This window comes from Chiloscyllium punctatum, chromosome 24, assembly GCF_047496795.1.
Source record: "Chiloscyllium punctatum isolate Juve2018m chromosome 24, sChiPun1.3, whole genome shotgun sequence".
NCBI lineage: Eukaryota > Metazoa > Chordata > Chondrichthyes > Orectolobiformes > Hemiscylliidae > Chiloscyllium > Chiloscyllium punctatum.
The window spans coordinates 89,945,941-89,970,499 of NC_092762.1; the positions used below are offsets into that span (position 1 = coordinate 89,945,941).

The following is a 24,559-nucleotide window of genomic DNA, read 5'->3' on the forward strand; positions in this document are numbered from 1 at the left end:
TAATGGATCTTGTGTTGGGGAATGAGCCCAGCCAGATAGTTGAAGTTTCAGTAGGGGGATTACTTTGGGTAATAGTGATCACAATTCCATAAGTTTTAGAATAAACATTGACAAAGGCAAGAGTTGTCCTAAAGGAAGAGCGTTAAACTGGGGGAAGGCCAACTATACCAACATTCCGCCAGAGCTGGGGAATGTGGATTGGGGGCAGCTGTTTGAAGTAAATCCACATTTACCTTCAATATCTGGGAGGTATTTAAATAGAGATTGATTAGATTGCAGGACAGACAAGTCCCTGTGAAAATGAGGGATAGAAATGGCAAGATTAGGGAACCATGGATGACAGGTGAAATTGTAAGATTAGCTAAGAGGAAAAAAGAAGCATACGTAAGGTCTAGGCGACTAAAAACAGACAAAGCTTTGGAAGAATATCAGGAAAGCAGGACCAATCTGAAAAGAGCAATTAAGAGGGCTAAAAGGGTTCATGAAATATCTTTAGCAAATAGGGTTAAGGACAATCTCAAAGTCTTTTATTCATATACAAGGAGCAAAAGGGTAACTACAGAAAGGGTTGGCCAACTCAAGGACAAAGGAGGAAAGTTACACGTTGAGTCAGAGAAAATGGGTGAGATTCTTAATGAATACTTTGCATTGGTATTAACTGAAGAGAGGGACATAATGGATGTTGAGGTTAGGAATAGATATTTGATTACTCTGGGTCAAATCAACATAAGGAGGGAGGAAGTGTTGGGTACTCTAAAAGGCAAAAAGATGGACAAGTCCCCAGGTCCCAGTGGGAATCTATCCCAGTTTACTGAGGGAAGTGAGAGTGGAAATAGCTGGGTCCCTAACAGATATCTTTGTAACATCCTTGAACACAGGTGAGGTCTTGGAGGACTGGAGAATTGCTAATGTTGTCCCCTTGTTTAAGAAGGATAGCAGGGATAATCTGGGTTATTATAGACTAGTGAGCCTGACATCAGTGGTAAGGAAACTGGTGGAGCAGATACTGAGGTATAGGAACTATAGAAGAAAATGGGCTTCTCAATGATAGGCAGCATGGTTTTGTGCATGTCTTACCAATTTAGTAGAATTCTTTGAGCAAGTGACAAAGTTGATTGATAAGGAAAGGGCTGTAGATGTCATATACATGGACTTGAGTAAGGCTGCTCATGGTAGGCTGATGGAGAAAGTGAAGTTGCATGGGGTCGAGAATGTACTAGCGAGATGGATAGAGAACTGGCTAGGTAGCAGGAGACAGAGAGTAGCTTCTCAAAAGGGAGTTTCTCCAAATGGAGAACTGTAACCAGTGATGTTCCACAAGGATCTGTGTTGAGACCACTGTGGTTTGTGATAAATGATCTGGAGGAAGATATAGGTGGTCTGATTAGCAAGTTTGTAGATGACACTATGATAAGTGGAGTAACATATAGTGAAGGGGATTGTCAGAGAATTCAGCAGAATATAGATAGATTGGAGAGTTGGGTGGAGAAATGACAGATGGAGTTCAATCTGGGCAAATGCAAGGTGATGCATTTTGGAGATCCAATTCAACAGCGAACCATACGATAAATGGAAAAGCCGTGGGGAAAATTGATGTACAGAGAGATCTGAGTGTTCAGGTCCATTGTACCCTGAAGGTGCCAATGCAGGTCAATAGAGTGGTCAAGAAGGTATATGGCATGCTTTCCTTCATCGGATGGGGTATTGAGTACAAGAGTTGGCAGGTCATGTTACAGTTGTATAGGACTTTGGTTCAGCCACATTTGGAATACTACGTACAGTTCTGGTCGCCACATTACCAAAAGGATGTGGATGCTTTGGAGACGATGCAGAGGAGGTTCACCAGGATGTTGCCTGGTATGGAGGGTGCTAGCTATGAAGAGAGGTTGAGTACATTAGCATTATTTTCATTAGAAAGATGGAGGTTGAGGGGGGACCTGATAGAGGTCTACAAAAACACGAGTGGTATAGACAGGGTGGATAGCAAGAAGCTTTTTCCTAGAGTGGAGGACTGAATTACTAGGGGTCACGAGTTCAAGGTGAGAGGAGATAAGTTTACGGGAGATATGTGTGGAAAGTTCTTCACACAGAGGGTGAGGGGTGCCTGGAATGCATTGCCACTGGAGGTGGTAGAGGGGGCATGATAGCGTCATTTAAGATATATCTCGACAGAGACATGAATGGGCAGGGAGCAGAGGGAATCAGATCCTTAGAAAATAAGTGACGGGTTTGGATAGAGGATTTGGATCCATGCAGGCTTGGAGGGCTGAAGGGCTTGTTCCTGTGCTGTAATTTTCTTTGTTCATTGTTAGGTAGAGTTGTTAGGACCAATCCTACATCTTATGGTCTTATGGAAAGTTGTTGAGTCCGTGATTAAGAAAACAAATGCAATGTTGTCATTTATCTCTAGAGGATTGGAAAAAAAAGCAGTGACATGCTTTTGAGACTTTATAAAGCTCTAGTCAGGCCCCATTTAGAATACTGTGCACACCCCAGGAAGGACATACTGGCACTGGAGCGTATCCAGCGGAGATTCACACCCATGATCCCGGGAATGGGTAGGCGTAACATACGATCATTGGCTGAGCATCCTGGGATTGTATCATTAGAGTTTAAAAGGCTGAGGGGAGATCTAATAGAAACTTACAAGATGATGCATGGCTTAGAAATAGTGGATGCTGGGAAATTGTTTCCATTAGGCAGGGATACTAGGACCCATGGGCGCAGCCTTAGAATTAGAGGGGGTCAATTTTGAACAGAAATGAGGAGACATTTCTTCAGCCAGAGGGTGGTGGGCCTGTGGAATTCATTGCCACGGAACGCCATGGAGGCCGGGCGTTAAATGTCTTCAAGGCAGAGATTGATAGATTCTTGATCTTGTAAGGAATTAAGGGCTAGGGGGAGAGTGCGGGTATGTGGAATTGAAACGCCCATCGGCCATGATTGAATGGCGGAGTGGACTTGATGGGCCAGCTGGCCTTGATTCCACTCCTTGTCTTATGGAAAGGTTGTTTCTGCTCGTGGGAGAATCAAGGACCTGAGGGCATTATCTCAGATAAGACAATGATAAGGATTTCTTTTCCTCAGAGTGTAGTGAACCTTGTAAATATTTACTGCAGAGGGCTGTTGAGGCTAGGTTGTTAAGTGTATTCAAGACTAATAGAGAGACAGATTTTTAATCAGTAAGAGAATTGAGGTTTGGGGGAAGAGGCAGGAATGTGAAGTTGACATTTATCAGATCAGCCATGATATCAGTGAATGGGGAGAGGTCGTGGAGAAAATGGCTTGTGGTCCTATTAGATTGCTGTATTGCCTTGATTTGGAAATGCCGGTGTTGGATTGGGGTGTACAAAGTTAAGAATCACACATCACCAAGTTATAGTCCAACAGGTTTAATTAGAAGCACTAGCACTAACAGATGAGAGACTTAACGAACAATCAAGGTATTTTTCAATGTATAATTTCAGTTACATCAGACTGTAAACTTTTGCTATAAATTCTGTGTCTTACAATTGTGTCCTCCACAATCACCTGAAGGAGCAACACTCTGAAAGCTAGTACTTCCAAATAAACCTGTTGGACTATAACCTGGTGTTGTGTGATTTTTAACTTTGTATTGCTATGTTATCTAACGCTGACATAAAGCCAGGCAATTTGACCTGGTTGTCAGCAGTGACCAGGCAAGGGGGTATACATGTTACTGTAAGCACTGTGATATGTCAATCTCATGCTTGCTCCATTTGAGAGCAGCTTTTGTGCAGACATATTGCATGTTTCTCAAGCAAACAGCCACATCTTTAGATTTTTGCAAGGTTTGTGAAGGTTTGTAGCTCAGGTTGAGGTTTAGGGTGTAGGTTTGCTCGCTGAGCTGTAGGTTTGATATCCAGGCGTTTCATTACCTGGTTAGGTAACATCATCAGTGGCGACCTCCAAGTGAAGCGAAGCTGTTGTCTCCTGCTTTCTATTTATATCTTTCTCCTGGATGGGGTTCCTGGGGTTTGTGGTGATGTCATTTCCTGTTCGTTTTCTGAGGGGTTGATAGATGGCATCTAGATCTATGTGCTTGTTTATGGCGTTGTGGTTGGAGTGCCAGGCCTCTAGGAATTCTCTGGCATGTCTTTGCTTATCCTGTCCCAGGATAGATGTGTTGTCCCTGTCGAAATGGTGTTTTTTTTTTCATCCATGTGTAGGGCTACGAGGGAGTCGTGTCTTTTTGTGGCTAGCTGGTGTTCGTGTTTCCTGGTGGCTAACTTTCTTCCTGTTTGTCCTTCATAGTGTTTGTGGCAGTCCTTGCATGGAATTTTGTAGATGACGTTGGTTTCATCCATGGGTTGTACTGGGTCTTTTAAGTTTGTTAGTTTTTGTTTGAGAGTGTTAGTGGGTTTGTGTGCTGCTAGCAATGATCTCATTCGACGTAACAGCACTGTTCACCTCCACCAACATTGACCTGGCAAAGGAAACACTTGCCACACTTTTAGAAGAGACCATCACACACACCCCAACCACCATCAATCACATTACCAACGAAAACATCATGAAGCTAGTGGACCTGTGTCTCACCACCCACTTCACCTTCAACAACATAATCTACAAACAAACCAATGGCACACCCATGAGATCTCCGCTGTCAGGATTCATAGCAGAAGCGGTAATGCAAAGACTAGAACAAACAGCCCTACCAACCATCAAACTAAAAATCTGGGTTCGCTACATAGATGACACCTTTGTCATCACAAAACGAAACAAGATAGAAGAGACATTTAACATCATCAACAACACCCTCACAGGCATAACGTTCACCAAGGAGGAAGAAACCGACAACAAACTCGCATTCCTGGACGTCACAGTCGAAAGAAAGGACAACGGAGAACTACAAACCTGCGTATACAGAAAACCGACAAACACTGACCAAATACTTTACACCAACAACCATCCCAACACACACAAACGAAGCTGTATCAGAACACTACTCCAACGAGCCACCTCACACTGCAGCACAGACAAACTTCGAAAAACAGAGGAGAACCACCTGTACAACGTATTCAGGAAGAATGGATACTCAAAAAACACAGTGCGCAGATTCCTCAAGAACAAACCACGACAAGCAGACCAAACACAACCAGAAACCCTAACCACCTACCATACATCAAAGAAGTTTCAGAAATGACAGCCAGACTACTAAGACCCCTCAAAATCCTAGTAGCACACAAACCCACCAACACTCTCAAACAAAAACTAACAAACTTAAAAGACCCAGTACATCCCATGGACAAAACCAACGCCATCGGCAAAATTCCATGCGAGGACTGCCACAAACACTACGTAGGACAAACAGGAAGAAGGTTAGCCACCAGGATACATGAACACCAGCTAGCCACAAAAAGACGCGACCCTCTCTCCCTCGTAGCCCTACACACGGATGAAAAAAAACCACCATTTCGACTGGGGCAACACATCTATCCTGGGACAGGGTAAGCAAAGACATGCCAGAGAATTCCTAGAGGCCTGGCACTCCAACCACGACGCCATAAACAAACACATAGATCTAGATGCCATCTATCAACCCCTCAGAAAACGAACAGGAAATGACATCACCACAAACCCCAGGAACCCCATCCAGGAGAGAGATATAAATAGAAAGCAGGAGACAACAGCTTCGCTTCACTTGGAGGTCGCCACTGATGATGTTACCTAGCCAGGTAATGAAACGTCTGGATATCAAACCTCCAGCTCAGCGAGCAAACCTACACCCTAAACATCTTTAGATCCTATGGGGGTCATCCTCTCAGGATTCCATGAAAGCCCCAGTCAGCCAGAGGTCAAGGATTTTGGCATGGTAAGGCATCCAGTTGGACAGTTGCTGCCATGATCCATATCCTTACAGTTCAGTGAGTGGGTTACTGTTGAGTGTGAGGATCACGTCGTGGTCTCCTTGTTTCACTGTTACTCTCTCCCTTACTCAACTCCCCTCCCCCACTCTGATCTACTTGTACAAACAGCTCTCACTGAATTTCTCAAAGTCAGGTAGTCCCATTTCTTCCTGAAAATCCCATTTCAACCCTGGCCGTCAAACCCAGTTCAGCCCCAACACAGGCTGAGAGTTAAATATCCTGAGCCTGTGTGCGTCCTGGGGCAGGGTGATCAGCCAGTGATGACCATTTGCTTTGCTTGCAGTCTGCTAATCACCGCATTGGGCCACATCAAGCTGACTGACTTTGGTCTGTCAAGGATTGGACTCATGAACATGACGACCAACCTGTATGAGGACCACGTTGAGAAGGACACCAGGGAATTCATTGATAAACAGGTAAGACGGTGGGTGCCTGGGGTAGGAGGAGAGGGGGCCTGAGGGACCTTTTGACTCCTGTGTTATCTGAGGTCAGAGAACTCAGCGTTAAGGGGGTTGGGTTAGATTTGTGTGTGTATTTGTAGGGGTTGGGTTGTGTGAGAATTGAAATGTTGGGGAGAATTTGGAAATGAAGAACAGTAGGCACAGATAATTGGAATGAAGGAATTTCAGATGACAGTGGGTTGGTGAGAGGCGACATTTGGAGGACAGGAGGTGAGTAGGATTGGACCAAAGGGCAGTGTGTTTGAATGGCATGGTGTCAGCATGTGATGGGGTCAAAGGGCAGGATGTTTGGTCCACTCAATATTTTGTGATGGAATTATTGTGAGTCAGTTTGTTGCTAAGTGTCTCTGCTTTTGGCAGGTTTGTGGAACACCCGAATACATTGCTCCAGAGGTAATCCTCAGACAGGGATATGGCAAACCTGTGGACTGGTGGGCCATGGGAGTCATATTGTTTGAATTCCTTGTTGGTTGTGCTCCATTCTTTGGAGAGACTCCAGAAGAGCTTTTTGGACAAGTAGTTAATGGTAAGTTCTTTCTGAGAATGAGTTGGAAATTCCAGAGTATGATGGACACCAGGATTTCATTCCTCGGAAAAGGCTTCACCCAGACTTAAGTTAGAGTGAGAGCTTGTAACTGTCTCCTGATAAAGAGTAAATGCCCTGGACACTGAGGATGAGCTATTGGACAGAGGTGGATGGGAACTGACATGGGGGTCTCAAAGCAGCAGGTGCCAGGTTCCGACCACTCACTGTGTAAACTCATCCTCTCTGTATTGTTATGAAGGTGTATATTATACCTTTAAAAGAGTTGAAAAGCTAACAAGGACTGAATGAAAGCACAAAGAGTCCTGAACAAAGTAAAAAAATAACACTTGGTTGAAACAGATAGCTGGAATTGTGTTGCTATGAAACAATGTCAAATTCAAATTTGGCCAATCAGCTTAAAGTATGCTCCAAGATACCAAAATCCAATCAAAATTTGAAATATAATGTTTTTGATGACACCAAGACCAATGAAACGATATGATGTTTTGGAGTATAAAACCAGACATTTTGAACAGTTAGAGGGAGAACTGCCAAGGAAACCAACAAAATATATACAGCTAGCTGAAGAGCTCTCTGAAAAGTATCTGTCTATAAGAAGTTTTTGCAGCAGAACAATAAAGCTGACCTCAAGAAAAATCTTCAGAGAAAAAGCTGCAAAGGAGAATCAGCAAAGCTGACTGGTTTTGAAATGTGATTTTTATTTGTAAATCTTAATCAGGGTTTTTTTTTATTGGACCAGAATTGTAGAGTGGGAGGTAAAAGATAAGTTTAAGAGAAAGGAATTGTAAATAGTTATTGGTTTTAATATTCTCTGTTGGACTTAAAGAATAAAGTTGTTAATTTTTACTTTAAGTAATGAAATCTGGGATAGCTCATTGCCTCTTGAAATGTAACAGATTACGGCGTGAGGTGAGCATCTCTGTGTGTTGGGTTTAATTTAGCAGAGAGGTTTACACCATGTTGTAACAGTATCTCCTGGCCAAAAACCTTAAAATCATGTCCACCCAACACCGTGTCCACCCAAAACCATGTCCACCCAAAACCATGTCCACCCAACACCATGTCCACCTAACACCATGTCCACCCAAAACCATGTCCACCTAACACCGTGTCCACCCAAAACCATGTCCACCCAACACCATGTCCACCTAACACCATGTCCACCCAAAACCATGTCCACCCAAAACCATGTCCACCCAATACCATGTCCACCCAACACCATGACCCCCAACACTATGTCCACCCAACACCATGTCCACCCAAAACCCTTGCACCATTTACTAATAAAAATGCATTTTCTTTGTCACTTTTTAATGAGATCTTTTCTAATCTTATACACATCTAACAAATCTCCCATATGTCTGCTTTGCCCTAAGAAGTTTAAATGAAGGTCCTTCAATCTAACTTTATATCTAAAAACCTTCATGTCTTGAAACTTTCTGAAAATCCACTTTGCACCTTTAATAGGTTGAATGGCCTCTTTCTGCACTGTATCAATCCTGTGATTCTGTAATTAACTATTTGCTCTCTTTTTAGCTTCAAAGATCTATGCATGTGATCACCCAGGTCTATCTGTTCCTGCACATTATTTACATCTGTATAATCTCTCCCTCGCTCTTCTGTCAAAGGGCTTCACCTCACTCTTCTCTGCATTAAGTTCCACCAGCCATTTGTCTGCTTATCCTGCTAAACCTTTTATGTCCTGTACCCTGCTGATTGAGATTTTCTCTACCAAGTGGAAATCTGGTTTGCCCTGAACCACATGGGAAACAGGTCTGCCTGTAGCTTAGCAGGCCGTCCCTGAGGGACTGCAATCAACAGAAGTGATTTTCAAATGCACTTAACTTGAATGTTATCCAGGACATGTAAGAGAGCTTCATCCTGATCCAGACCAAAGGTTATTGTTGGAGTCACCAGACTCAAAATGTTAACTCTGTTTTATTTCCACAGATGCTGCCAGACTTACTGACTTTCTCCAGCAATATCAATTTTTGTTTCTTATACATTTTCCCCACATTGCACTGCATCAATAAGTATTTGTTCCACAGGGGTCAGTGTTGGGGCCACTGTTGTTTGTGATATACATAAATGATCTGGAAGAGGGCACTGTTGGTATGATCAGCAAGTTTGCAGATGACACAAAGATTGGTGGAGTAACAGAAAGCATAAGGGACTGTCAAAGAATTTATGACAATATTGATAGATTGGAGAGTTGGACGGAAAAGTGGCAGATGGAGTTCAATCCAGACAAATGTGAGGTGATGCATTTAGGCAAGTCTAATTCTAGAGCGAATTACTCAATTAACTGAAAAGCCTTGGGAAAAGTTGATGAGCAGAGAGATCTGGGATTTCAGGTCCATTGTACCTTAAAGGTTGCTGCACAGGTGGATAGAGTGGTCAAGAAGGCATACAGTATGCTTGCCTTCATTGGACGGGGTATTGAGTATAAGAGCTGGCAGGTCATGTTAAAATTGTATAAGACATTGGTTCGACTGCATTTAGAATACGGTGTACAGTTCTGGTCGCCACATTACCAAAAGGATGTGGACACTTTGGAGAGGGTGCAGAGAAGATTTATGAGGATGTTGCCTGGTATGGAAGATACTTGCTATGAAGAGAGGTTGAGTAGGTTAGGATTGTTTTCAATAGAAAAAAGGAGATTGAGGGGGAACTGATTGAGGTTGACAAAATCATGAAGGGTATAGACAGGGTGGATGGAGATAAGCTTTTTCCCAGGGTGAAGGATTCAATAACGAGAGGTCACACTTTCAAGGTGAGAGGTGAAACATTTAAGGGGGATACACGCGGCAAGTACTTCACACAGAGAGTGGTGGGCATTTGGAACGCGTTGCCAGCAGAGGTGGTACAGGCAGGCACGGTAGATTCATTTAAGATGCATCTGGACAGATACATGAGTAGGTGGGGAGCAGATGCTTAGGAATTGGGTGACCGGTTTAGACAGTATGTTTGGATCGGCTCAGGCTTGGAGGGCCGAAGGGCCTGTGCTTGGGCTGTAAATTTTCTTTGTTCTTTGTTTATTCACTAACCTGTCCATATGTCTTTGACTCTGTATTTTCCTCACAACTTATTTTCCTATCAGTCTTCACGTTGTCAGTAAAAGTGGTTACAAGACAGTCATCCTTATCATTAATATAGATGATCTACCTGCTCAGCCCATTGTCCATCAGCCAGATCTAGCAATATCCCTGTCGCATTTGGACTGGAAAACATATTGGTTTACAAGGTTCTCTTGAATAAATTTCAGAAATTTTCCTCCTTATATGTTCATTCAACATTGTTTATTATTCACTTTCCAGTCAATATTTTACTGACCTAATAGCATTGCTGTTTTCTTTAGCTGTTCGATGTTCTTGTTATTATTTTGATGCATCTGTCCTACAATCATTTGCTATTTTATTAAAGTTGCTTACCCTTCTATCTTAGTTATCTGTTGTTTTTACAGTTTCTGATATTATGGATGACGTTTCAGGAAGTCTGATTAGAGGATTCCTCTGATATCTTATTTTGTTGAGTTTAGAAGCAGTGTTTTATTATTTCAACAAATCTTGCAAAAGACAACTTAACGTAATTTAAAAGAATGTTGTCTTTTAAAATTTGAGCACTGTAATCAAGTAATCTTTGAGACAGGAGCACCGCATAGTGGGTTAGGACACTTTGCTCTGAACATGTTATTAATGGGGATTGTGTGTGAGTGACTCTGGGGACCAGGCCTTTCTGGGACAAAATAAATTAAATCCAATTGGTGATATTTTGCAGATGAAATAATATGGCCAGACGGAGAAGAAATTCTCCCTGCAGATGCCCAGGATCTCATCAGCAGGCTGCTGAGGCAGAATCCTCGAGATCGCCTGGGGACTGGTAAATGTATCCATAATTCTGTCTGTACAGCAACTCAAATAGCTTGTCAAATTCTAAAAGCTTCAAGTGATTTTAATGAGAAAATCAGATTCTCAACTGTGTCTTGACCCCACTCTGTGATCCTTGAGTGACCTTTTCCTGCTCTTTATCCATGATGTAAGTGTTGATTTGCCCAAACGTGAATTTCACGTTGGAGATTGGGTGTGATGGAGCTACCTCCAGCTCTATCTGAATACCCCATGATATGTATTTGTAGAGTATGCAGAAATTGTAACTCCATTCCCTGCTCCTCACATGACCACAAGGAGCTTGGAGGCAGAAACACTTCCACAGTGGCTGGCATTCACTGGACTCTCCAAGACCAAAAAACCTCTCCTGGGGGTGGGGTGTCTGGACCTGTACTGAGTTTCACCAGGTGAGATGTGAGCAAAACTCTACATATCACCTCTATCCTTTCTATATTGTTCCTCGTGAATTAAAGGTCACGTCACTATTTTATGATTATTTTTCATCAGGTCCATTAGCTTTTCATGAGTTTTATAATTGGGGATTGGAATTGAGGGAGGGAGAATAGGATCAATGTAGTGGATGGAATGGGGGGATGGTTTGAGAAGGGAGATAGCATTGAATGGAGGATAGATTTTAAGGGGTGATGTGGTTGAGGGGGATGGGATAGGATTGGCAGTGACAAAACTGAGGGGCATGGGTAAAAGGGGAAGGAGTGGGATTGATGTGGGATGAGAGGATGGGATGAGAAGTGGGATTTACATTTGTGCTGCTTAATGATTTCTGACTGTTATGCATTAACAGGAGGGGCCCAAGAGGTGAAACAGCACAATTTCTTCACTGACCTGGACTGGAGTGGATTACTGCGTCAGAAAGCAGAGTTCATTCCTCAACTGGAGTCTGAAGATGACACCAGCTACTTCGACAGTGAGTTCAAATTGAGAAGCTTAACATCCTCGGATATATAGTCCAAGAGAACAGTTCATTTCTGTGGGTGGCATGTCACTATTGTGCTGGTCTGCCAGTCATTCCCAGAATCAAGTAATGATCATCAATGATCTAATGTCCTGCTCACTCCCATTGGCACTGGATCCACTGGTGATTTTCAGTGGCCACTTGTCTAGTGATTATCCTCAATTTAGAGAAGGCAGTGGCCTAGTGGTATTCTTGCTGGACTGTTAATCTAGAGGCCCTGATAATGTTCTGGGGACCCCGGATTCAAATCCTTTCTTGGCAGATGGTCGAATTTGAAATCAATAACTATCTAGAATTAAGAATCTAACGATGACCATGAATCCATTGTTGATTAGTAAGAAAAACCTACCTGGTTCGCTAATATTATTTAGGGAAGGAAGCTGCTGTCTTTGCCTCGTCTGCCCTACATGGGCCTGCAGACTCACAGCAATGTGGTTGACTGTTCACTGCCCTTGGGCAATTAGAGATGGGCAATAAATGTTGCCCTATCTAGTGATGCCCTCATCATGAGGATAAATAAAGAGAAAAAAAAGTTCTCGAATATCTCAGTGGCTGGTGATTCTTTCCAGTGTCACTATGTTCATTGATGTATTCAATGTTCCAAAATCTGGTGATTATCTCTATGTGGGTCCTATGCTGAGTGGGGAATGCGTGTTGTACTTATTGTGTGTGTCCATGCAGCACGCTCAGAGAAATATCAACATTTGGCATCAGAAGAGGATGAAGACTCTAATGATGAAGAGTCATCTCTGGAGATCAGACAATTTTCATCCTGTTCACATCGATTCAGTAAGGTAGGACAAAGTCAAAACAGGGCAGGTTTTGGAGAGTCAGGAGGTCAATACTGAGAGGGAAGATAATAGCCTAGTAGTATTGTAGTGTAATTTGAACTCAGTAAAATCTGGAATTAAGTGTCTAATGATGACCATGAATCCATTGTCGATTGTTGGAAAAATCCATCTGGGTCATTAATGTCCTTTAGGGAAGGAAACTGCTGTCCTTACCTGGTCTGGCCTACATGTGACTCCAGACCCACAGCAATGCGGTTGACTCGTAACTGCCCTCTGGGCAATTAAGAATGGACTATAAATGCTGGCCTAGCCAGTGATGTCCTCATCCCATGAATAACTTTTAAAAAATTCACCATGAAACTCCTACCTTGACTTGACTTTCCAAAGTGCAAGACCTCATACTTATCTATATTTAACTCCATTTGTCATTTCTCAGCCCACTTCTCCAGCTGATTAAGGTCCTGCTGCAATTTCTGATAACCTTCCTGACTGTCAATGATTCTGCCTAGTTTAGTGTCATCTGCAAATTTAGTAGTCATGAGTTGTACATTCTCATCCAAATCATTGATATAGATAACAAACAGCAATGGGCCCAGCACTGACTTCTGAGGCACTCCACTAGTCACAGGCCCCCAGTCTGACAAGCATCATTCCACTATTACCCTCTGCTTCCTATCAGCAACCCAATTGTATATCCAATTTACCAGCTGTCCCTGGATTCCATGTGGAACCTTATCAAAGGCATAGAACAGAGAACAGTACAGCACAGTACAGATCCTTTGGCCCTCAATGTTGCACCGACCTGTGAAAGCTGCAACATGACCTCATGGCTCTGAAACTCATTCCCTCTACCAATAATAACTAAAACACTGTATGCCTTCTTAACAACCCTATCAACCTGGATGGCAACTTTCAGGGATCTATGTGCATGGATACCAAGATCTCTCTGCTCATCTACACTACCAAGAATCTTACCATTAGCCCAGAACTCTTTATTCCTGTTGCTCCTTCCAAAGTGAATCACCTCACATTTTTCTGCATTAAACTCCATTTGCCACCTCTCAGCCCAGCTCTGCAGTTTATCTATGTCTCTCTGTAACTTGTAACATCCTTCAGCACTACCCACAACTCCACCAACCTTAGTGTCATTCGCAAACTTACTAACCCGTCCATCTATGCCCTCATCTAGGTCATTTATAAAAATGACAAACAGCAGTGGTCCCAAAACAGATCCTTCCAATACACCACTAGTAACTGAACACCAGGATGAACATTTCCTAACAACCACCACCCTCTGGGCCTTACTGAAATCCATGTACAGAGGAACCTCGATTATCCAAATATCAATTATCTGAATATCGGATTATCCGAAGGGGATCTCAAAGTCCCGATAGAAACATTATGTCAAAGTGCTGTTTCAACCCTGATCACGTCTTGTGTTTACAGGTACAATGATTAAAAACGAACTCGGCTCACTGCTGCCGAGAACAGTCCTGGACAGTCCAGGCACCGTCTCCAAATTACTGACCTCCCACCCCCCCCTCCCTCTCTCTCCCTACATTTTGCCTGGAGTTCTAGACAGGGGTGTACCCTAAACCCCCCTTCCCCAGATAATCTCTCCAACATTGTCCTTTACAGGGCAAAGGTGAAATCTGTCAAAATGTTGCAGTAAAAAGTCATGCATGAAGCTGCATGCATGTGTGTACATGCGTTATTTGGAGATCCATCCCCCAAAGGCAGCAGCAGTCTTACTGTTGGTGTCCAGTCCAGCTGCTCTGGGGGAAGGGGCGGGGGTCAGACAGTGGGTATGGGGTTGGGAGCGGACAGGGTTGGGGCAGGCAGGGGGGTGGAATGGGGTTGGAGGCGGATGGTGGGTGGGGTCTAGCACGCAGTATGCTGCTGCCTAGTCTCCTGAACGGGGAGCAGACATCTCAGAGAACTCTGAGCCCCAGAGGAAATCAATTAACCAAATAATCACTTACCCAAACGAAATAGTGCCTGCCCATCTCATTCGGATAATCGAGGATCCTCTGTAGATTACATCTACTGCCCTGCCCTCAACAACCTTCCTGGTCACTTTGTCAAACATTTCTATCAAGTTTGTGAGTAATGATCTCCTACACACAAAGCCATGTTAACTACTCCTAATCAAACCCTGTATTTCCAAATGTATGTCTATCTTATCTCTCAGAATTATCTCAAGTAATCTACCTACCACTGATGTTAGGGTTACTGGTCCAAAGTTCTCAGGTTTTTCTTTTCATCCCTTCTTGAATAAGGACACAACATTTGCTACCCTCCAGTGATCCAGGTTCTCACCTGTGGCTAACGATGATGCAAGCATATCAGCCACTTTCTCTAGCCTCTTACAGAGCTCTTGGATATATTCTGGTCAGGACCTGAAGATTTATCCACCTTCATATATGCTAATACATCCAACACCACCTCGACTGTGATATGGACTGTCCTCAAGACATCACCACTAACTTCCCCAAGTCCTCAAGTCTTCATGTCTTTCTCCACGATAAACACAGAGGAGAAATATTCATTGTGGACCTTGCTCATCTCCTATGGATCAACACATTCATGTACACTTTGCTCCCTGAAGGGTCCGATTCTCTCTGAGGGCATGTCACAATTTTCATGTGTCATCTTACTCTTCTTTACAGTTGAACAAATTAAATTGGCAATAGCTGTCTCCAGTTTGAATTTGTATAGTGGACTTAGTCAGATTCTTTGAACAGTATATTCTCGAATCAAATTATAACTTAATCAGAGAGTTAGATAGAGTGGACAGTGAGAGCCTTTTCCCTTGGATGGTGATGGCTCGCACGGGGGGAGCATAACTTTAAATTGAGGGGTGATAGATATAGGACAGATGTCAGAGGTAGTACAGAGAGTAGTAGGGGCGTGGAATGGTCTGCCTGCAACAGTAATAGACGCACCAACTTTAAGGGCATTTAAATAGTCATTGGATATACTTATGGATGAAAATGGAATAGTGTAGGATAGATGGGCATCAGATTGGTTTCACAGGTCGTTGCAAAATGGAGGGCTGAAGAGCCTGTACTGCGCTGTAATGTTATATGTTCTGTGTTCTAAACTGGATCCAGGTCTAGTCCGACATGATTAATTCACGACCTAATTGTAAGGGATTCTCCAGGCAAGAGTGACCAAAACATAATGGAATTTTGCATTCAGCTTGAGCCTAAAAACGTGGATTTTTAAAGGCTTTAAACTTAAGTAAAGTAAATTACTAGAGGTATGAAGACTGAGTTGGCTGAGGGAGTTGGAAAGGGGGGCATTAGATTATGAGATAAAATGGTAGAACAACAGTAACAGCTATTTATGGACGTAATTTCTAAAGATCAATTAAGATAAGCTTCCATTGAGGATGACAGACTTTGCCAGACAGATGTGCTGACTTTGACGAAAGGATGTTAACTGTGGTATCAAATTGAAAGGAAAGACTCTTGATGTTGGAAAACTTAGTGCTTGTTAGAAGGTTGGGAAAGACCTTCAAACCAGCAAAGATAAATGGGAACAAAAGGGTAAAATTGGAGCATGAGAGAAAAATAAAGAGGTATAAAATAAGAGCTTCTATGAGTGCCAAAAAAAGAAAAAAAGAGTTGCTAAAATGAGCATTGGTTCCTGAGCAGGTGCCTGTGGTTTTAATAATGGGAAATGAGGAGACAGTAAAGGATTTAAATATATATTTTGTATCCACCTTCACAATAGCAGGCATAAACAACCTCAAGAATTTTTAAAAATTCAAGGGCTAAAGCAGGGGTAAGAATTTAGAATGATCACCGCCTTGACAGAAAATGAAATGGGAAAATAAAATGACAAGTTTCAAGATGCATGCCAGAACTGTGCTAAAGACCTGACACAGTCCTTTCCAAACCCACAATCACTTTTATCTAGAAGGACAAGGGCAGCTGATACAGGGGAACACCACCTACTGCATGTTCCCTTCTGAGCCACTCACCATATATATGGAACTATATTCCTGTTTCTTCAGTGTTGCTGGGTCAAAATCCTGGAACTCCCTCCCTAACAGCATTGAGGGTCTACCTATGACACATGGACTGCAGCAATTCAAGAGGCAGTTCACCATCATTTTGTGAAGGGAAACTAGGGATTAAATGGTGGTCCAGTCAGTGAGGCCAAGTTCCACAAATGAATAAGAAAAGGTTCCTTGAGCAAGATGGCCTGAATCCAGGGTCTTAAAGGAAGCAGCTACAGATGGAGTGAATGGATTGGTTATAATTTTTCAAAATTCCCACACGTCCGTTCAAGACAAAGAGACAGTAACCAATAAATTATAAACTAGTTAGCCTAACACCTTTCCTTGAGATAATAGTGGAATCTATTGTTAAAGAGGTGATAGCTGTACTGACTGTAATGAAGTCAGCTAGCTGGGCCTTATAGAATATGAGTTCCCTGATTGGCACTGTTAACTTACAATTAGGAATCCTGGCTGACAGGTAAAAAAAACAGGAGTCTCAGATATTCTGGCACTATGAGAGCTGACTCTAATTAGGGAACACCAGAGTCAAGGACTCTGCATGAGTAAATAAAGGGTCACATGGCAACAAGATACTAGCCTCTGTGGAGTTATTTCAGTAGCAAGACAGTTAGAAAATATAGAATCAGGCAGTGTTGACATGGTACCCTTCCCAAGAGTGATAGGGACAGGCAATAAATGCTGCCCAGCCAGCAAGATTTGGGTGTCATGAATAAATTTAAAAAATGAATCGTGATCCAATTGAGGGCAGAGAAGTTTATCCTCCTCCTGCTTCTATTTCTCTTTTGTTCTGATGAAATGCTGCAGTGTTGTAGGGTCAGTGCTGAGGCAGGGAGTGAGGCACTATTGGTGAGCCAGCACTGAAGCAATAACGTCTTTAATGACATGAGATGTTCATTTCGGGGTTCTAGTGGGTGTTAATATTATTTGCCAACCCAGGTTTTCCTCCCATTATTGGCCATATCCTAACCCAACCAATGGAGAAAGTATGGATCATTCTATTGCTGCTATAAGACTTTAATTGCTACCAAATTTCATATTTATAAATTCTGTGGCAGCACAAATCTTATGACTTAATTCCAGTTCCGGTCGTTTAATTTTCATAAGTTGTGTTTTTATTCCTCATTCATGTTCCAGGTTTACAATAGCTCTGAGCATCTGGCAGCTCTCTCCAGCCTAAGCAGCTCATCAGCAGAGTGCAGCCAGAGTGAGGAACGAGGAGAGCAACACAGTCCAAAGCACTCACTAAACACAAGCCCCGGGTAAGTAAGAAGCCGCTGACAGTCCTGAGTCCTTTGGTTCAGTCTTGTGCTGTGTTCTGCTCAAATACCCAAACTGACTGTGGTTTAGATGATGACACCTTGTAAGCACAGCCTCAACTCCAGTCAGCAGGGATTAGCATCATACTGCCCACTCAAACACCCAACAGTCAGCTACTGGGAGCGAGCAAGGGAAGAAAACTGCCTCTGACTCAGGGTCAAAGGGTCTGAATGAAAATGGTGCACACACAGCATGAACCTGTACATTGAGGTGGAGGCAGGAAGCTTCACTGTCCACAAACGCTGCAGCATGTACTGAGTGTCATTCCTGTGACAGATTAGGAAAATGCTATTGATTGTCAAAGCAGGTTTCAGAGTAATTTGTCCACTATTAGTTCTGTTTCTTATGAATGTTTATTAGTGGCAGGAAACTCCATTATACATAGAACATAGAACACAGAAAAGTACAACACAGAACAGGCCATTTGGCCCACGATGTTATGCCGAGGATTATTCCTAATCTAAACTAAAATAACCTAACCTATGCTCAACTCACTACTCTCCATGTGCATATCCAGCAGTCACTTAAATGTCCCCAATGACTCTGCTTCCACCATCACCACAGGCAATGCATTCCATGCATTCACAACTCTCTGCATAAAGAACCTACCTCTGACGTCTCCTCTATACCTATCCCCTAATATCTTCAAACTATGACATCTTGTGCCAGTCAATCCTGACCTGGGGAAAAGCTCTGGCTATTGACTCTATCCATGCCTCTCATTACCTTGTACACCTCGATCAGGTCACCTCTCTTCCTCCTCCTCTCAAGAGAGAAAAGTCTGAGCTTATTCAACCTTTCTTCATAAGGCAAGCCCTCCAGTCCAGACAGCATCCTGGTAAACATTCTTTGCACCCTTTCCAAAGCCTCTGTATCTTTCCTATAGTAGGGCGACCAGAACTGGACACAATATTCCAAGTGTGGTCTCACCATGGTCTTGTAGAGCTGCAACAAAATCTCGCGGCTCTTAAACTCGACCCCCCGTTAATAAAAGCCAAAACACCATTTGCTTTCTTAACAACCCTATCCACTTGGGTGGCAACTTTGAGGGATTTATGTACTTGCACACCCAAATCCCTCTGTTCCTCCACACTGCCAAGAATCCTGTCTTTAATCCTATATTCAGCATTTGAGTTTGATCTTCCAAAATGCATCACTTTGCATTTGACCTTCCAAATGCATCACTTGGCAGGTTTAACTCCATCTGCCATTTCTCAGCCCAGCTCTGCATCCTGTCTATGTCACGCTGCCGCCTGCAGCAGCCCTCTATACTAATGACGGCACCTCCAACCTTTGTGTCATCTGCAAATTTACTAACCCACCCCTCCACCTCCTCATCCAAGTCATTTATAAAAACTAAAAGAGCAGAGGCCCAAGAACAGAGCACTGCAGGACCCCACTCACCACTGACCTCCAGACAGAATAATTTCCATCTACAACCACTCTCTGCCTTCTGTCAGCCAACTAATTCTGAATCCAGATAGCCAAATCTCCCTGTATCCCATACTTCCTGACTTTATGAATGAGCCAACCAAGGAGAACCTTATCAAATGCCTTGCTGAAGTCCATTTACTCCACATCAACTGCTCGACCTTTGTCGACCTGTCTACTCACCTCCTTGAAGAACTCAATAAGATTTGTGAGGCATGACCTGCCCCTCACAAAGCCATGCTGTCTGCTTTTAATCTCGCTATGCTTTTCCAAATAGTCATAAATCCTATTTCTCAGAATTCTTTCCAAAACTTTGCTGACCACGGGCGTGAGACTGACTGGTCTGTGATTGCCAGGGATTTCCCTATTGCCCTTCTTGAAAAGAGGAACAACATTCGCCTCTCTCCAATCCTCCGGTACGACTCCCGTGGAGAGTGAGGAAGTAAAGATCTTCGCCAGAGGGTTAGCTTTCTTGCTGACTGGAGCAACCTAGGATAAATCTGGTCTGGCCCTGGGGACTTACTAATCTTAATGTTGGCCAAAAGTTCCAGCACATCAACTTCATCAATCTTGATCTGGTCAACCCTGTTTCCCAGCTCCTCAAAGTTCTCATTCACAACAAGGTCCCTTTCCTTAGTAAAAACCTAAGGAAAAAACACATTTAGGGCTTACCCTATCTGCTCAGACTCCACACACAAGTTCTTACGCTATCCCTGACCGCCCCTACCTTCTCCCTGATCATTCTCTTATTTCTCATGTATCAGTAAAATGCCTTTGGGTTCTCCCTAATCCTTCTTGCCAAGCCTTTTTCATGCCCCCTCCTGGCTCTCCTCAGTCCATTTCTGAGCTCCTTTCTAGCAAGCCTATAATCCTCCAAAGCTGTGCTAGATGCTTGCTTCCTCCACCTTACGTGAGGTGTCTTCTTCCTTTTGACGAGAAGCTCCTCTGTTCCCATCATCCAAGATTCCTTAATCTTACCCCTTCTTACCTGTCTCAGAGGAACAAATTAGTGCATCACTCGCAAAAACTGCTCCTTAAATAGTCTCCACATGTCTGCTGTGCCCTTTCTGTGGAACAATTGCTCCCAGTCTGTACGACCCAACTCCTGTCTGATAGCGTCATAATTTCCTTTTCCCCAATTAAATATCTTCCCTCGGTAACTGCTCCTTTCCCTCTCCAAGGCTATGGTAAATGTGAGGCAGTTGTGATCACTGTCACCAAAGTGTTCTCCCGTCGCGAGATCTGACACCTGTCCTGGCTCATTGCCGAGCACCAAATCCAAAATGACCTCTCCCCTCGTTGGCCTGTCTACATACTGAATAAGGAAACCCTCCTGAACACACCTGACAGAAACGGCTCCATCCAAACCATCTGCACTCAGGAGGTTCCAGTCAATATTGGGAAAGTTGAAGTCACCCATAACAACCACCCTGCTACATCTGCATTTTTCCAAAATCTGCCGGCCTATGAGATCTTCAATCTCCCATCTCCCTACTGCTATTAGGGGGTCTGTAGCAAACCCCCAATGAGGGGGCTGTTCCCTTGCTGTTCCTAACTTCCACTCATACTGACTCAGTAGACAAACCTTCCTCAACAACCTTAGTTTCTGTTGCTGTGATGCACTCTCTGATTAGCAATGCTACACCCCCTCGTTTTTACTCCTCCCTGTTCTTTTTAAATGTTCTAAACCCTGGAACATCTAGCAACCATTTCTGCCCCTGTGAAACGCATGTCTCCATTATGGCCACAACATCGTAGCCCCAAGTACTGATCCATGCTCTAAGTTCATCACTCTTATTTCTGACACTCCTTGCATTAAAGCAGCCACACTTTAACTGATCCCTTTTCTCCATCACATGAATAACCTTCCCGATAGATTCACTACATCCTGTCATTTCCCCGTATCTAACTACCCCCTCACAGATATGTGGCTCTGGTTCCCACCCCCCAGCCAAACTAGTTTAAACTCTCCCGACACAAGGAGATGTCAACCATTGGCATTGTATAGCATGACAATGCTGCTTCTTTAAGAAGGTTATGTTGTCCTTGTTTTTGTTTCATAGGGATCATAAAGACACATGTTCCAAAATGTCTGGGTTTATCTACTTAAAGAAACTTTTAAGTTTAAAAAAACTTGTACAATGGAAGAGGAGTGGCCAGTTCTGTCAGCCCAGCTTTTCTCTAGTCAGTTTTGGTTTCAGCAGTCAGTTTTTTGAGGATACTGGTCAAAGAAACAGTCCCGTGCTGATCCTCTCTCTCTGTCTCTGTCTCTCTGTCTCGGTCTCTCTCTTTCTCTGACATCTTTCTTGTAAGAACCTGAGTTTGATTTTAGCTTTTTAGCTAAGGGGGTGTCTATGGGATGTTACAAGTACAGGGGTATTTGGAACAGCATCATTCAGCTGCAAAAGAGTCAATTGGGTTTTCAAATAATCATGTTATTTTAAATTTGGTTTTCTTTTGTTCATGTATAAATAAATTCTGTTTTGTTTGAAACCAAGTGTTTGGGCCAGCTGCATCACTCCAGAAATATCCATTATACACCTGCTCAAAACAACTAGAAAATTTAAGGTCTGGGCTACTTTCTTTAAATGCTTTGAGGGCCTCTGGCCTTGTCCATCACATCAGACAAAGAGAAGATCGAGATCTCCATTAGACATAGCCTCGGTGATGACAGATGGGGCAGCACAATGGCTCAGTGGTTAGCACTGTTGCCTCACAGGGTCAGGGACACGGGTTCGATTCCAGCCTCAGGCAACTGTCTGTGTGGAGTTTGCACATTCTCCTCATGTCTACATGGGTTTCCTCCAGGTGCTCTGGTTTCCTCCCACAATCCAAAGATGTGCAGGTTAGGTGAATTGACCATACTAATTTGTCCATAGTGTTCAGGGATGTGTAGGTTAAGTGCATTAATTTGAGATAAATGTAGAATAATAGGGTACGGGAATGGGTCTGGGTGGATTACTCTTCGGAGGGTTGGTGTGGACTTAGATTAGATTAGATTACTTACAGTGTGGATACAGGCCCTTTGGCCCAACAAGTCCACATCGACCCTCCAAAGAGCAACCCACCCAGACCAATTCCCCTACATTAACCCCTTCACCTAACACTAGGGGCAATTTATCATGGCCAAATCACCTAACCTTTGGCCTGTGGGAGGAAACCAGAGCACCCGGAGGAAACCCACACAGACACGGGGAGAATGTGCAAACTCCACACAGACAGTTGCCCGAGGTGGGAATTGAACCCATGTCCCTGGTGTTGTGAGGCAGCAGTGCTAACCACTGTGCCACTGTGCCACCCATACAGCGTAACTTGTTGTGCCAAATGGCCTGTTTCCACATTGTAGGGATTTTATGATTCTATGACAGAGTTTGAGGTTTCTGTTTATCCTGGAACCTCCTGCAATCACCCTCTGGGGGGGCACATAGTCTGCCTAGCAGCTCTATGAGGTAGTTGTTCCTCCTAGAAACAGGCTCATATTAATTAAAGAGCCTTTGTATCTGTTGAAATTTACACTGGGGTGTGGAGAGTCCATCCTCAACTTTTATTTGGCCCAGGTCAAGGCTTGAAGGATACCAAGGCATTGAGGGGAAAAATTAAATGAAGAGATTTGTCATCTCTAGAAGTGAGAAGGCCCAGGAGTGATTTAGGCAGAGTCTTCAAGACACCTGATAGGGTTTGATAGAGAGCAATTCTTCGATGGTTGGAAAAGTTAGCCTCATAGAATTGTGTAAAAATTAAAGACAAGCATTTCAGGAGTGAGACCAGGAAACATTTTATCACACACTGAGCTAGCACAGAGAAGGTGGTCTGAAAGACTCTTCTGTTCCATGATGCTTTCATGATTGTATTGTTGGAGGCTTTTGTAAGAGCTGCTTGTTTACAGCTTTATGAAGTGTAACCATTACATTTTTTATTGAATAGCCTGAGACCTCGAGCCTCCTCAGCGAGCTCCCACTTTGACAAAGGTGTCAGTGCCACTCACTGCGTTCCCAGCTCAGACACTGTACCCTGGTTTGCATTCTCCAATGAGGATGAGAGTGAGATCTCAGCACTGACCCAACAAGCATTGGAGCCAGAGAAGCAAGGATTGCAAACAGAGTCAAATAGAACCAGAGCCCAGACATTCTCAGGTGAGAATCTCCTGCATGAAGGGTGGGATGGGGAGGAAAAGAATGATGCACTGAACAGTGGCTGAGTGGAATGGTACTTGGATGGAGGGGAAGGTTTCACTAGGTTTGGGTGAGGTTTTTCATTGAGTTAAGAGACAGACTATGGTATGGAGGGATTGCACCACATATCTGGATGGGCTTTGTTGGGTAGGTCAGCAACATTGTGTGTGGGAGAAAGAATGAGGTCCATTTGTATAGCACATTTGGCCCTCCCCTTAGATTTGACAAAAATGATTTTAAAATGTAGCCAATTAGCTTATAGCAAGCATCCAAAAATAAATAATAATCAGTTGGTGACAAATAACAAGAACTCTAACCCTCTCAGCTCAAGGACATCTTTGCAGGAGTTCCCCAGGCAAGTGTCCTAGGCTCAACTATCTTCAACTGCTTCATCAATGACCTACCCTTCATCATAAGCTCAGATGATTTGGGGATGTTTGCAGATGATTGCACAATATTTAGCACCATTCACAACACCTCAGGCACTGAAGCAGAACCATGCCCAGATGCAACTAGATCTGGACAATGTCCAGACTTGGGCTGAAAATTGTCAGGTGACATTAATCCGCACAAATTCCAAGCAATGACAATCTCCAATAAGAAACAATCTAACTATCATACCTTGTCATTCAATGGAATTAACACCACTGACTGTCACACTATATCTTTTTCCTAATTAGTAATTGATTCTGAATCGATTGTTAATTTTAAATATGATATTGATGTATTAACATTTGTGATCAGACAGCTTAGCACGAGCTCTCAGGAGAGAACATATCTTGAGAGAGACACAATGTGTGTTTCTGGGAATTTGGAGTGGAGTGGGAATTCAATGTGTGGGGGGGGGGGGGGGTAAAGGTGCTTTTTGCTGTTTTTCTTGTAGCTTATAGTTTGTAAGGATTATAATCTTTAGTAACAAGGTCTAGGGAATAAGGGCCCTCCAGTAAACGATATTATTTTATATTCAGCATCTCCCAAAAGGTTTAATTTGAAAGGGATATGTTATGGCAAGGGAGCTAAAGCTGTGGTTTTCTCTTTGTGAGAAACTAGGAACAGTTC

The 24,559-nt window shown here is 43.3% G+C and overlaps 1 protein-coding gene across 4 annotated transcripts in view; it reads left to right on the top strand.

The window, feature by feature from the left end:
* mast3b (microtubule associated serine/threonine kinase 3b) overlaps positions 1-24,559 on the top strand; it is a 301,525-nt gene that overhangs the window by 212,369 nt on the left and 64,597 nt on the right. For 3 of the 4 annotated variants that reach the window (XM_072594515.1, XM_072594514.1, XM_072594518.1), the window contains 7 exons: positions 6,175-6,307; positions 6,713-6,878; positions 10,677-10,778; positions 11,589-11,711; positions 12,441-12,553; positions 17,715-17,839; positions 23,253-23,461. In XM_072594515.1, coding sequence (XP_072450616.1) covers positions 6,175-6,307; positions 6,713-6,878; positions 10,677-10,778; positions 11,589-11,711; positions 12,441-12,553; positions 17,715-17,839; positions 23,253-23,461 — 971 coding nt within the window. The remainder of the gene's footprint in view (positions 1-6,174; positions 6,308-6,712; positions 6,879-10,676; positions 10,779-11,588; positions 11,712-12,440; positions 12,554-17,714; positions 17,840-23,252; positions 23,462-24,559) is intronic. The other variant, XM_072594517.1, reaches the window with a different exon arrangement.